The following is a 13,500-nucleotide window of genomic DNA, read 5'->3' on the forward strand; positions in this document are numbered from 1 at the left end:
CCCCCCCCCCCCCCGTGCCCCCCTCCCCCCCCCCCTGCACATACCCCTGCGAGGATGACAGAGACAGTTGAAGGTAGTCGTGAGACAGGAAGATGTTTGACGCAGATACAAGGGGACGTTTCAATGATAACATTACTCCTTTCATGTTTACTTCAGTGTTTTCTTCTTTGCTGTTAATCCCTTTTCTTAACAGGCACTTTGGGGAAGGGAGGCATCATCCAAGCAGGCAAAGGTCCCACGGCTGTTCAGATCTGTGGGAACCAGAAAAACAAGCTCAACGACCCCGGAGGAGGTTCTTTCAGGTACAACTCTTCTCGCCAGGGGACCCTCAGTTAGAGCATTGTTGTTCCCGGCAGCGGTCACACGGGGGCAGCGTTTCACTAAGAAGCCTCCGCATGACTACAGGCTACACTCTCAGCTAAGGCTGTGAGTGTTCATCCCGGTCGCCCGCCTGCCCGCCCGGCCCGGTTGCTCGGTGGCCCTTCCTCTCTGCGCCCACCACATAGCAACACACACCAGCCCGTAGATCACCCTCACCATCGCCCTCCTTGTGTCAGTGTCACAACTCATCGACACAATTACAAATGAGCTACATCTTCATTTAGAAATACGGTAATTGTGTCCAGATGGTTGGAATTTCTGGATGCGGTTCTGAAAATACCTTTTGGTTAAGTCAAACATACGGTATTCAGCCCGCAGCTTTGCTCACTCTCTCTGGTCTCGTCTCCGCTTCAGCTGGGCTTTTGTCTCAAAACATAAAAGGTTCATCGCCCACATGCTGGCCTTTGCGGTTTTGTGTGAGTCTTTGTGTATTTGTGTTTGTCATTTTGTGAGTGTGTGTGTGTGTGTGTGTGTGTGTGTGTGTGTGTGTGTGTGTGTGTGTGTGTGTGTGTGTGTGTGTGTGTGTGGCATGTACATGCTAGTGTATGTTTGCATATATGCCTCCAATTCTCTGATTGTTTGTGTTTGTACGCTTGGTTGCAAATGAACATGTGTGTTTATCTTAAAGATGTTAGAATATTGTTCATGTGTATGTACGCGTGTATAGACAGAGGCGGGGGGTTTAAGGTTTGCCCTGGTGTGACCGGGCCCGAGCGAGAAGAGTCTGGGTCACATGGGCCAACGGGTTCATGGTAATGGCTCCCGTCTCCTGAGGGGAAAGGCAGCGCCCGGGGCTCTGATTGATAAACCAATAAATCTTTAGCTGCGTTGGTAATTAAGTTGTCAGGCTCGCTTGTGACTGACAACCTTTTCCCCCCCGCGGTGATCACAGTGGCCCCTCCTCCGCGCACAAACACACTGCTTTCTACATAAGTCCAATGACGCACAGCTCCCACTGTCACGGACGAAGTCTGTCACATTTCGTAGCATACTTCCCTTTCATCAGGTCAGGTGAGGATCTGCACTTGTGCGTTAACCCACCAACACACACTGCCCCAAAAACAGGCTTCCCTCCCCGTGTGTGTCTCGACATGCAGGTCGTCTGTTTTCTTCCGACGACACGCTTGTTGCTGAACTTGCTCTCATTTTTAATTTAAGTCAAATATGAGGTTTGCTGAGGCTGATATTGATTTTAATGTTTAATGAGTGATGGACCTCCGCTGACATCGTCATTTGTTATTTCTCTCTTTTTCACTTCTGTCTTTTGAAAACAAAGCATTTGCTTTTTAAGAAATGAAATAGTCGCAGAGCGTAAACGAAGATCAGATCAAACAATTATAAACAGAGAGTCAAAATAAAGAACTGACTACACACGGTAGATATGGATTTGTAGGTTATAGTAAATATAAATGACACTTTATACCAATAAAGAAAGAGTTGCATACACACAATCCTCTCAGTCAGCAGTTCTGAGCGTTGAACTCTCGCTGCGGTTTAGTCTTTTCTCCTCTCAGTCTCGTTCACGGTTTATTGTTTGCTGACGTTTTTCTTACCTGAGGATATGAACATGTTGGAGCAGAGCCCAGTGTCACAAAGCCATCCGGCGGACGCCATCGTGTCCTCACAACGTGCAACACGAACATAAGTTAGACGTGACCTGTGAGCGGAGGTCGCCGTGTTTAGTGTAAATCAGAGGAGAGAAAAAAGGAACTTTTATTGGTTTGATTTGTTGCGTTTTTGACGTGATTTTACCAGCGGTGGAAACGTCAACGTGCAGATAATGTTTCCTGCATCGTATTCTATAAGATCATCTGTTTGGAGCTTCAGCTTGGTGTCGAGACTTTTTAAATAGTTTATTATTAAGAAGTAGGAGAATTGTAAAGTAACATCCTTCAACAAAATAACCAGATTTAGAGATCCATGCTGTTCACGACACATGAAGGCGACGAAGACGTGTCATCTGAAACTAGCAACTCAACCTGCCAGATAAAGGAGTAAAAAGTACAATGTTTGCCTCTGAGTTGCAGTGAAGTATAATGTTACTTAGAAATCATCAAGGGTTTAACATACGAGACCAGCAACATAATAAAAGTGTGAAAGTGATGATAAGAAAGAAAAGGGCCGGCCTGGTCACCCAGCCTGCACCGTGCAGCTGCAGACGGGGACTGATGTGTGTGTTGCTGTCACTCTGAGCCACTGGTCCCAGCGGGCCAGCTGGAGCACAAACACACACACACACACACACACACACACACACACACACACACACACACACACACACACACACACACACACACACACTGCAGGGCTTGTGGGGTTTCCAGTGCAGCTCCAGCCTTCTGTGCAAGTGCTTGTATCGGTGTGTGTGTGTGTGTGTGTGTGTGTGTGTAGTTTACAGTACAGAGTGAAAGCAGCTGTCTCTGTGCCCCCCCCCCCCCCCCCCCTCATCTCTCTGTAAACACTCGACATCCGCTGTAATCACAGGCGAGCCAGCCGAGGCCTCAGACCTCTGCCAACCTCCGAGCTCAGCCCCTCAAATCCACCCCTGTCGTACACGGTGGACACATCGTGCGCTTAAACACACAAACACACGAGGAACAGTGGATTTAAAAGTCCACCAGACCTTTTCCATCATTTACCAGCAAAGTGAGTTCATTCCTTTGTGGTTAAACCCTTTGTTGCTCTGTGACGTGCCTCTCGGGCTTTACAAATAAGTTTGACTCAATTAGAAACTTAAAAGTGACCTCCCAAAACATTGTTGATGTAGAGACTTGGAAACACCACAAGATGATGTTATGCTCAGAGAGGCCACGATAAAGTGTCTGCAGAAACTCCAAGAAGAAAAATGGTGGCACTCCAAGACGGAAAAAAAAAAGAACGTCTGGAATGTTTTCTTACTGACGACCACATCAACCCAACGTATTCTGCCAAACACCTTCATCTAAACATTATCTACGGTTACAGCCAGGCAGGGTGCGGTTGGGAATAATTGCAGCTTGTGTGCGGGTGGTCCGCTGAATTAACAACAGCTACGTATTCAACATCTAGCCGTGTGTAGCTGGGTTTATTGTACAGCTGATTAGTCGATTGAAAGACAAATAACCGGCAAATATTTAGATAAATGATTCATCGTTGAAGTCATTCTTCATGCAGAAATAGCAGAGGATGTTGTTTCATCGTATTAAAGGAGCATCTTTGGGTTTGGGACTGACATTAAAGACGCCTCCTGTCAGGAAATGGGACCTTTTTCTCTATTTTCTGACATTCAGATCAAACGATTAATCTGGAAAACAATCATCAAATTGTTAATTGCATCCCTAGTTTAGTGGCCCCCCCTTTTGTGCCGCCAGGTCTGTCGTCCATTTGCTCATAAACACGCTTCCCATCAGCTGCCCAGTGACTCTACAGTGGTCCATGTCTCTCAGTGTGGGTGCAACAAGCCTGAATGGCCTCGGTGTTAGTCACAGGGATCAATCAGAGCCCCCTGCCTGGGCACAGGGACCTTTATCCACGGGGCTGGGGGGGTCGCTGGTGAAAGGGGGGAGCGCAGCAGATCTGAATGCACCCTCATCTATCCACACACTCACACACACACAACCTCTAAATGGCAATGCAGCCCTCTCCCCAACTATGGCGTGCCCTCTCTGAAACACAAGCATGATATGGAAACGACATGCATATATATTCATGTGGCCGCCGGCTCCATGTCCCCGAGCAAACCCAAACCAATAACTGAGAGGCTGCTCTTTAGCTCCCGTGGAAGCTAATTACATCTCTGCTTTATTAGTGCAGAGGTATAGTCGGGAATGTTTTGCATTTCATAACTCATTCCCTCCTTTTAATGTCAGACCTGTCTTTGGCATTCTCATTTGATTTGAACCCGGCGATCCCAAATAGCCAGAAATCAGACCAAGAAAAAAAGAAAGATAATGTATTCAGAATATTCTATCAGTGTTCTTGTAGCCCTGCCCCGTGTTACTGCTGACATTGTTTCCATGTTACCCCATGTAGATGTTTCTGCATCAACACATGAGAAACAGCTACTTTCGTCTCAGGGATACATTTGCATATTATATTCACTAAATAGACTAATGCCATGTATTGTAACTCGTACAGTGTCACCTAAGCCAGTTTGCAGGAAATACACTTTTTTGGAGTGGATTTTTCCCATTATGTTAAAGATGTAGTCGAGTTAAATTGATCTCATTAAAAATATATATTTAAATGACTTTTGCCAATTTTCTTAATGGCCAAACTTTGGAATTACACATTCCGGGTCGGTCACGAAAGGCCATTGGGTCCATGGTTGTATTATAAGACTTAGATATGGCGCCTTGCTTACAATTCCTTCCAGTGGCCACTCACGGTATTGCACCTCATAGCCCTCCATTATAAAACAGACGTCTGTTGACACGGCACCTTGAGCTTCAAACAAGGTCAATTGTGACTCTTTATGAGTTTTTGACCCATGGAGGTTTTATATTATCTCGAGCCGAGAAAAAAGATTTAAAAATCAATTTAAAGTCTATGAGCCGAGCGGGAACTCGCGTTAACCCGGAAGCTAGAACCTTTTCTTTTTGGTAACCAGTTCTTATGATACATCCGTGATATCCTGCAGACTTACATTGTGAAAGAAACATCTGTAAACCTGTGGATATTATTTGTATGTACATCAACGTCCCAGTACAAACACTTAAATAGCCCTTATATGCCCTAAAAGTTGTTAAATTTACTATTATCCTAATCCAGAGTTATTTTCCTCCCCTAAACACTAGTGCCAGTCAATGGGCCCTCTGGACGCTGAGTTTTATGAGCAACTTTCCTAGGAATGAACGTCTCCAGCTGTTCTGTTTATACATCCACGAGGTCGCAGCGCTTCTTCTTTACCTGAGCGAACATGGCCTCAGGCGTGTTTCTATTTAGGACAGGCCAAGTTATCCATGAGGACGTGATGAAGAGAGGTGCACATACTGAGGTGCGGCACGGGGTATAATCCTATGTATCCATGCATGTGTTGTTATGTGGATCCTCTCTGCGAAGGCGTAATTACACTGAGGGCTGGAGCAGAGGAGGAAGAGAGAAGGTAGAGGTGTGTGAGGTTCAGGGAGATGCTCTAATCGTCTTTGTCAACCTCCCGCTGTGGTGTCAAGTTTCATATCGCCTCTCTGTGGCCGCACCGAGGAGCAGGAGGGCCTCGGTGGGGTGGAGTTAGCTGATGGCGTGTGCCCACGCTCAGGCGCCTGAAAGAACTCGGTGCCCCGCGCCGCACACATGCATACGCAAAAGCACAGCCACACACACACACACACACTCTGTCGTAACCAACATCAGTGGCATGAACGCAAATGACTGTGGAGGTGAGCCAGTGAGTGGCGAGAGGCCACTCTGTGTGTGTTCTGTGGTTCTTTGTTCCCTCCGTCAAAGCCACTCAGAAAATCTGCTGCTCGCTCTGGGCCAGTCCTGTGAGCACAACACGTCACCGCTCGGCTAATTCAGGCCAGAATCACATTTACTTACTTGCCAAGTACAATAATTGTGGGGGAATTTGTCTTGGTGACAACTCGCAAAGAAAGTTAGAGCATTTGAAGGATGTGGGGACCTTATTCACTGTCACATGCAATGATCCAAACACAAGTCCTGCATATTTCCCCTCTTCCATCTCTCTTCTAATATGTAATGCCATGTAAACAGTGTGAAGTCAGCGTTATGTTTCTGAGAAATGACCAGTGCATCAAGAAAATACAAATCAAAGTGCAGCAAAGCAGTATGCAAATAGAGTTTGTTGACATTAGTATATGGCAAGATTCATCACAGCTCTGTGGCAATCCTCAGGAGAATCCTTACCGAGCTAAACTCCGTCCAAACGCTCTTCATCTCCCTGCCTCACAGAGCGCCGACACAAATAGACCCCGCAATGGGAATTCTGTGCCATTATGACCAAAGCATAGCCCTCTGTAACAAAACAAATGCACATTGTCATCCAAGGAAATATTCATGAATAAAAGCAGGAATATATTGTGATGTTAGGACATGAATACTGATATTCAGTTTGTGTGCAAGGCTGTTCCTCCACGTCCAAACTGAATTACTTCTCTATGGTGGTTCCAGCAGCGTTGGGCCTTTGCTCTTTAGGATTGTGTCGTGACGGGAGACAGTGTCGACTCACCAACCAGTAGGAGTCACTAATGCTGCGACAAGGACACGATCCCTAAAGATGGCTTTTCCCCTGTTCTACCCGGGCGCCCTAAACAGTGTGCGACCTTCACTGACTTTCGTAAATAAAGTGAACTCCCTTCTGCTGTATGCTGGAGGACCTTCTGCACCGAGATGTGTTAAAACTTCAAAATGAGTAATCCTGACCAGACAAAGGACATCAAATTTGCCAGAATGCCTATTTTTCTATTTGAGGGTTTATAAAAGGTTAGTTTTCCTTATCGATATCTGCCAATAGGATTGAACCAGTGCTTAGCTTGATACTCTTGCACAAGAGTTAGTTGGGAGTCTAAATTTAATGTCCATCCATCCAGCCATCGTCTACCTCTTATCCGGGTCGGGTCGTGGGAGCAGCAGCTCCAGTAAGGAACCCCGATCTTCCCTTCTCCGGGCCACATCCTCCAGCTCCGACTGGGGGATCCCGAGTCCCCAGAGGGTCTCCTCCCGTAAAAGGTGTAATACGTCTGTTAGTGTTTGTTTTGGAAAAGGGTCGACTTCTGCAGATAATTCAGTTTTCGGTAGAAACTTCCTGATCGATGAACAATGAAACAATCCGATCCGGGAGAAACTGACTGCGACGGTGGTGGAAAGACAACAACTCCCATGATCCCACGCTGCTTCACGACGGCACCAAACTCTCCCATGATCCCACGCTGCTCCACGACGGCACCAAACTCTCCCATGATCCCACGCTGCTTCACGACGGCACCAAACTCTCCCATGATCCCACGCTGCTTCACGACGGCACCAAACTCTCGTCTTTAGTCGTCGAGAAAATGACATATTGTGCGTTTTCCGTTTTCCATGTATCTTCCTGATCCTCCATCTCTCATGTTGCAGGGACGATGACGACATCAACGACGTGGCCTCCATGGCCGGCGTGAACCTGAATGAAGAGAGCGCGAGAATACTCGCCACCAACTCTGAACTAGTGGGAACGCACATCCGCTCGTGCAAAGACGAGGCCTTTCTCCTCCCGGGTCTGCTCCATCGACGAATTCTGGAAACAGGTAAGATTTAATGTTCTTATCTGCAGTTACACAACGCTGGCCTCTCAGAAATAAAGTGGTTCTTAGAGCAGAGAGAGAACACGCACCCCCACGTTCCGCTCTAAGCAACCATCCAAAGCTGAACATCCAGGCTGCAGTGATGAAATCACTAACTGTTGTGTTTTGCGTGAGGAACATGTTGTCTCTGTATTTATAGTGTCATCACTAAAGACAGTTTTGATTTTCTCTCAGTCAGAGGTTCAGTCTGAGCCTTTTCTTGTTTGGCCTCGGTTTAAATTTGATACACTTAACAATTCCTTCACCTCCTTTAATGAATTCTTCAGTGGCTGTCTGAACTCACTGGACCCCCGGGCGCACACATAAATACTTTATGGGTTTGTCTTTTGAAGGCTGGCTGTCAGATTGTCCTCTGGACTGAAGGAACAGAGTTTAGAGGAATGAGACTTGGCAGTGAGATTTTGATTCTTTCTCTCTTTTTAGTGGATCCTGACAGTCCGAAGGCACACAGTACTGCGTGTGCTAATCGATACGGGCGGAGAGGTCTCGGTTTGTTTGCAGCATCGCACGAGAGTGATGGTGTCTTCATTACCTCTCGTTGCTACCGGCAGTCAGTTTTATTGCTTGAAATATACTTTAGGCTCTCGCTTGCCCGGTGGAACCTGTGAACACGTATAATGAGCAGCATTACTCGAGCTCTAGCATCTTGCTCGTGTGCATCAGATCAAAAAACACACAGCATAATTCTGCGTGACGGGAAGTCTCGCGCCCTTATCGTGTTTTATCTTAATTAAAGTATCTTTAGTGTAGCACGGAAGCCTGCGGGTCATGTTTGGTTACGTGGACTCTTGGCGTGGTTGTTATCCCGTCACCTTGGGGCAGAGGGGTTGTTTAAAAATATAAATCTTTCCTCAGGGGGGGTGCACGCAGCATGATACAGGGCAGGAGGCTAGGGCGCCCCCTGCTGGGGAAGTGGCACTTATGCGGCTTAGTTGTGTCAGTGATTGGCCTCTCCGCGCTCTCAGCTGACAGCAGTCCGAGGGAGCCTCCCCCGGCCTGCCAGCTCCACTCAATCAGAAAGCCTTCGCTGCACCTCTTCACTGTACGAGCAGCGAGCTCCACTCTGCTCTGCCTGAATCTTCTCTGTGACCTCTCCTGCCTCCTCATTGCCCCCCCGCCCCACAAAAAGACGGGTTCCTGCCGTGTGTGTTCGCATTATTCACATTATTTTGTGCTCGTCTGTAGCTTTTTTGTGTGAATGCCATATCTTAGGAACGCCTCGAGGAAATGTCTTCAAATCTGGAACAAACGTCCACTTGGACTCACGGATGAACTTCTTAGATTGTGGTGGTCAAAGGTCAAGGTCACGGAGACCTCACGTCCGACACATTCCCGTATACGCGATATCGCTGGAACGCCACGAGGAAACTTCTGTAAATTTGGCACAAACGTCCACTTGGACTGAAGGGTAAATGTGGTGGTCAAAGTCACTGCGATCTAACGAAACACAACTCCAGAATTCATATGCTAATTGTGACACTTTTTGGACACGGCTGTAAATCTGCAACTCGACTGGTTGGCTGACGACAGCAAGGCGTGATTGTAGTTTCTTTTATACATCAGTGGAGACGTCCTGGTTCATCATTCACCCCCCGCCTGATTTATTCTCTTCTTTTTTGAATTCTGAATCCAGGAGAGGATGTTAGTTGTCTCTTTCTATCCCTTTCTTTATTTCCCTCTTTATGTCTCGCCGCGTCTCGTTTCCTCTCCTCTCTTATTCATCCCCTCCAAACAAACACTTGTGCCGCCCTCTCCCCCCCCCCCCCCCCGTGACTCTTCAGGCTGGTCCTTGAGCTGGGTATGGGAGGAGAGGCAGTTGCAATTCTGAAGCTGCAAAACAGCGCACCCCCCCCCCCCCCCCCCCCCCAATCTTAGGAACAAGAACACAGGCACAGCTGGAGCTCTCGAGAAAAGCTCCTCAAAGAACTGATAGTCCACTGATACTTTTAAGATACACACACACACACACACACACACACACACTCAGGTCCTCATATCTACTGATAATAATTAAAAATAATCACATACTAAGACCTGATAATATATAATATTATATAAATATATTATTAATTGACTTTCATTCTCGAACTAAACTTAACAGCACAATCTAAAGGCTGAAGAGAGCATTCACACACAACATGCTTCATTCTGATTGGATGCTATTGTCTCTCAAGCATCATTTCCTGCAGCTTGAACATGATTCACTTTCAAAACAGAGGAAGTGCCTCATGCTGCACTCGCATCATGTCAGGTTTACCATGAAAGTAGCTTGACCTGCGACAACACACAGACCGGAGCTCCTTTATCTCTCTCTTGGCGTCAGAAAGCCATGTTACATTTATGAATAAAGCACATTTAAAAACAACCCAAAGAGCTGCAGAGACACGAGAAAGTAGCGAAAAGCACAAATATAAGAAACAGCGACATAAACATCAATGCACACAGGATCTCAGGATCTTTGTTTCTTTGTGCGTTTGTGTGCAGAGAAAAGATAAAATCACACAGTTGCAGCCATTATAGATATAAACTGGTGTAGGTCATTCTGGACCTTTTTACATCTTCACTGCCAGCTACTTGTCAGGGGGACCCTTGTTGCTATGGATACCATGTAGTTCTATACTAAATAAATATTCCAGTTACCAGATTGTGTCTCTGCGTTGGATGTTGTGTTGAAAGTGACGAGCAGACGTCTGCGGCTTGAGAGCGTGTTGTGAATAATCTATGTTTGCATTACTCCTAAATATCAAAACAATCTAATAATCTTAATAAACATTGTAACTGCATGTGTATAAAGGTGTGTGGATAATGTGTGTGTGTGTAGTTCACTGCACAACATGTGTGTGTGGGTGAGCTCTTCCTGCAACTTTAAAGCCGTCTTTGTGTCTAGATGTCAAACATACTTATAGCCGCTCTGTGAGGCACAGCGGTGCTTTGAGCTAAATGCTAACGTCAGTATGCTAACAATGACAATGCTAACATGCTAATGTTTACCATTGTGTTCATATGCTAACATTTACTAATCAGCACTAAACACACAGTACAGTTTAGGCTGATGGATACAACTAGTTTTGTTCTTATGTTCTTACCTCATGAAAAGTCATTGAGTCACCTGGTGACGATCGATCCTCCAGGTTTGTCTGGACCGAACTTCATGCTTCAACTTCAACAATGTTATTTTCAGACATTTCACTCAAAACCACTAAAGTGAACCTCGTGTTGCAGATTACAATTAATTATTCATTAAGATGCATCATTAATATCTAACCAAAGTTCATTCAAACCAATAACGGCCGAGATAGTTCAGTCTGGAGCAAAGAGACAGACAGACAGGCAGACAGACAGACAGACACACAGACAGACAGACACACAGGCAGACAGACACACAGACACACAGGCAGGCAGGCAGACAGACACACAGGCAGGCAGGCAGACAGACACACAGACAGACAGACACACAGACACACAGACACACAGACAGGCAGGCAGACAGACAGACAGCAGGCAGACAGACAGACAGACAGACAGACAGACAGACAGACAGACACACACACACACACAGACACACACACAGACAGACAGACAGACAGACAGACACACAGACAGACACAGACAGACAGACAGACAGACAGACAGACCACACAGACAGACGACAAGACAGACCACAGACAGGGCAGGCAGACAGACACACAGCAGGCAGGCAACAGACACCAGGCAACAACCGACAGACACACAGACAGGCAGTGCAGACAGACATGCAGGCAGACCAGACACACAGACAGACACACCGACAGCATGCAACAGGCAGACAGACAGACATACAGGACAGACAGACAGCCAGACAACATACACACACAACGACAGAACAACACACAGACAGACAGACAGACAGACACACAACAGACACACAGAACACACACACAGACAGACACACAGACAGACACACAGACAGACAACAGACAGACATACAGACCGACAGACGACAGACACACAGACTACACACACACAAGCACAGACACACAGACAGACAGACACACAGGACACACAGACACAAGACACAGACAGCAGACAGCAGACAGGCAGGCAGACAGACAGACAGACACACAGACAGACACACAGACACACACACACACACAGACACACACACAGACAGACAGACAGACAGACAGACACACAGACAGACACACAGACAGACAGACAGACAGACAGACAGACAGACAGACAGACAGACAGACACACAGACAGACACACAGTTATGCAGCCTGCATGAATATAAATAAACATAACCGGGTTGAGACGTTACATCTTGTGTGCAGGTTCTTCCTGCTGTCTGTTCTGTTTTTTAAATGATATATTAAATATCAAAGTGTTCAGTTCATTAGTTTCTCGGCCTTTCTTCTTCTTCTAGATGAATAATAGTGATTTGTATCAGTACAGATTCGAGAATGTGTTTTTGGCTCTCTGGCTAAGTCTCTTAAACTTTCTCTGAAATATTAATGTCCCTGAAAGATCTTATTTTTAGGAAGCCGAGCCCATTAGTGTTTCTCTGTGACCTTGTGACACCGCCACATGTTTTGCCTCTGTAATTATAAGGCTAACAGGGCTCCCTCCATCCATTGCAAAGCTTCTGCAGATGAGGAGTATATGTATTGTGCAGCTGATTTAAATAATTGGTGTGGTTTACTTAAAATGGTGCCAGAGAGAAAATGATGGTAATGGAATAATTTAAAAGAAGTTGGAAACAGACAGTAAAGTCTGTCCTCCTCTGTTTTGTTATGACTTCAGAAACTAAATGATTCTTCCAGAAGAGATGGTCAATGTCGTTTACACACTTGAAGGAGCTTAGCTAGTAAAGCCACTAAGACTGTGAAACAAATTAACTTTTCTGTGTGATGAGTCCTATTTCTGGGAGTTAATTGCACGTACTAATGCAGAATGTGTGTGTGTGTGTGTGTGTGTGTGTGTGAGTACAGTAGGTGTGTACGAGGGGAGGGCGATGGTTGTGATCGTCTGTCGGTGCGTTTTTATTACTTCTTTCATCGTGTGTGTTCTTTTACCTGCTGAGCTGTTGATCTTCTCAACATTGAAAATGGTGATAATGAAACTTTCACACCGTTTATCTCTTTAGTGGAATAAATGAATAAAGACAATATTATAAAAGGATCAACACTTTCTATGACGCATTATAAACATACTCATAATGTGTTATATAGTTATACTGTATACACTGCATGTATGGCATTATAACATATTACAGCTAATTATAATAGACTATGATCCTTGCAGAAAAGGTTATAAAGCATTATGATTGTTTATGAGTGCTTATAACTATAATTATATATATATATATATTATACAGTGCTAAAAGCAGATTATAATGCATTATAAGTATGTTTATTTTAATTTGCGACAGAATCATTTAGGTGAATGAAATCTGGTTTTAATTATTGTTTGTACTAAATGTGTGTGTGTGTGTCTGTGTGTGTCTGTGTGTGTGTGTCTGTGTGCGTGTGTGTGTCCTTCACAGCTAAGAAGTTTGGAGTCACAGAGGTCCCAATGGAGGCGGTGACATTCATCTCACACGCCGCACAGTCACGACTTCGAACCGTCGTAGAAAAGGTTTCGACCATCGCACAGCACCGAATGGACTCCTGTAAGGTACGAAGAACGAAAACACACACACACACACACACACACACACACACACACACACACACACACACATATATTGTATATACAGTATTTATATAATATTTACTCGAGTTAAGAAAGAAACTTCATCAGGACATTCAAGCACACATGCTCAGACACACAAACTCGATCACTGTGTTGCTTATGTGCC

General features: G+C 45.5%; 1 protein-coding gene across 1 annotated transcript in view; it reads left to right on the plus strand.

Moving 5' to 3' along the window:
- LOC115006508 (transcription initiation factor TFIID subunit 4) overlaps nucleotides 1-13,500 on the plus strand; it is a 59,807-nt gene that overhangs the window by 21,592 nt on the left and 24,715 nt on the right. Inside the window, 3 exon segments of the mRNA XM_029428797.1 lie at nucleotides 194-302; nucleotides 7,435-7,604; nucleotides 13,186-13,316. Coding sequence (XP_029284657.1) covers nucleotides 194-302; nucleotides 7,435-7,604; nucleotides 13,186-13,316 — 410 coding nt within the window.

Source organism: Cottoperca gobio, chromosome 3 (genome assembly GCF_900634415.1).
Source record: "Cottoperca gobio chromosome 3, fCotGob3.1, whole genome shotgun sequence".
Lineage (NCBI taxonomy): Eukaryota > Metazoa > Chordata > Actinopteri > Perciformes > Bovichtidae > Cottoperca > Cottoperca gobio.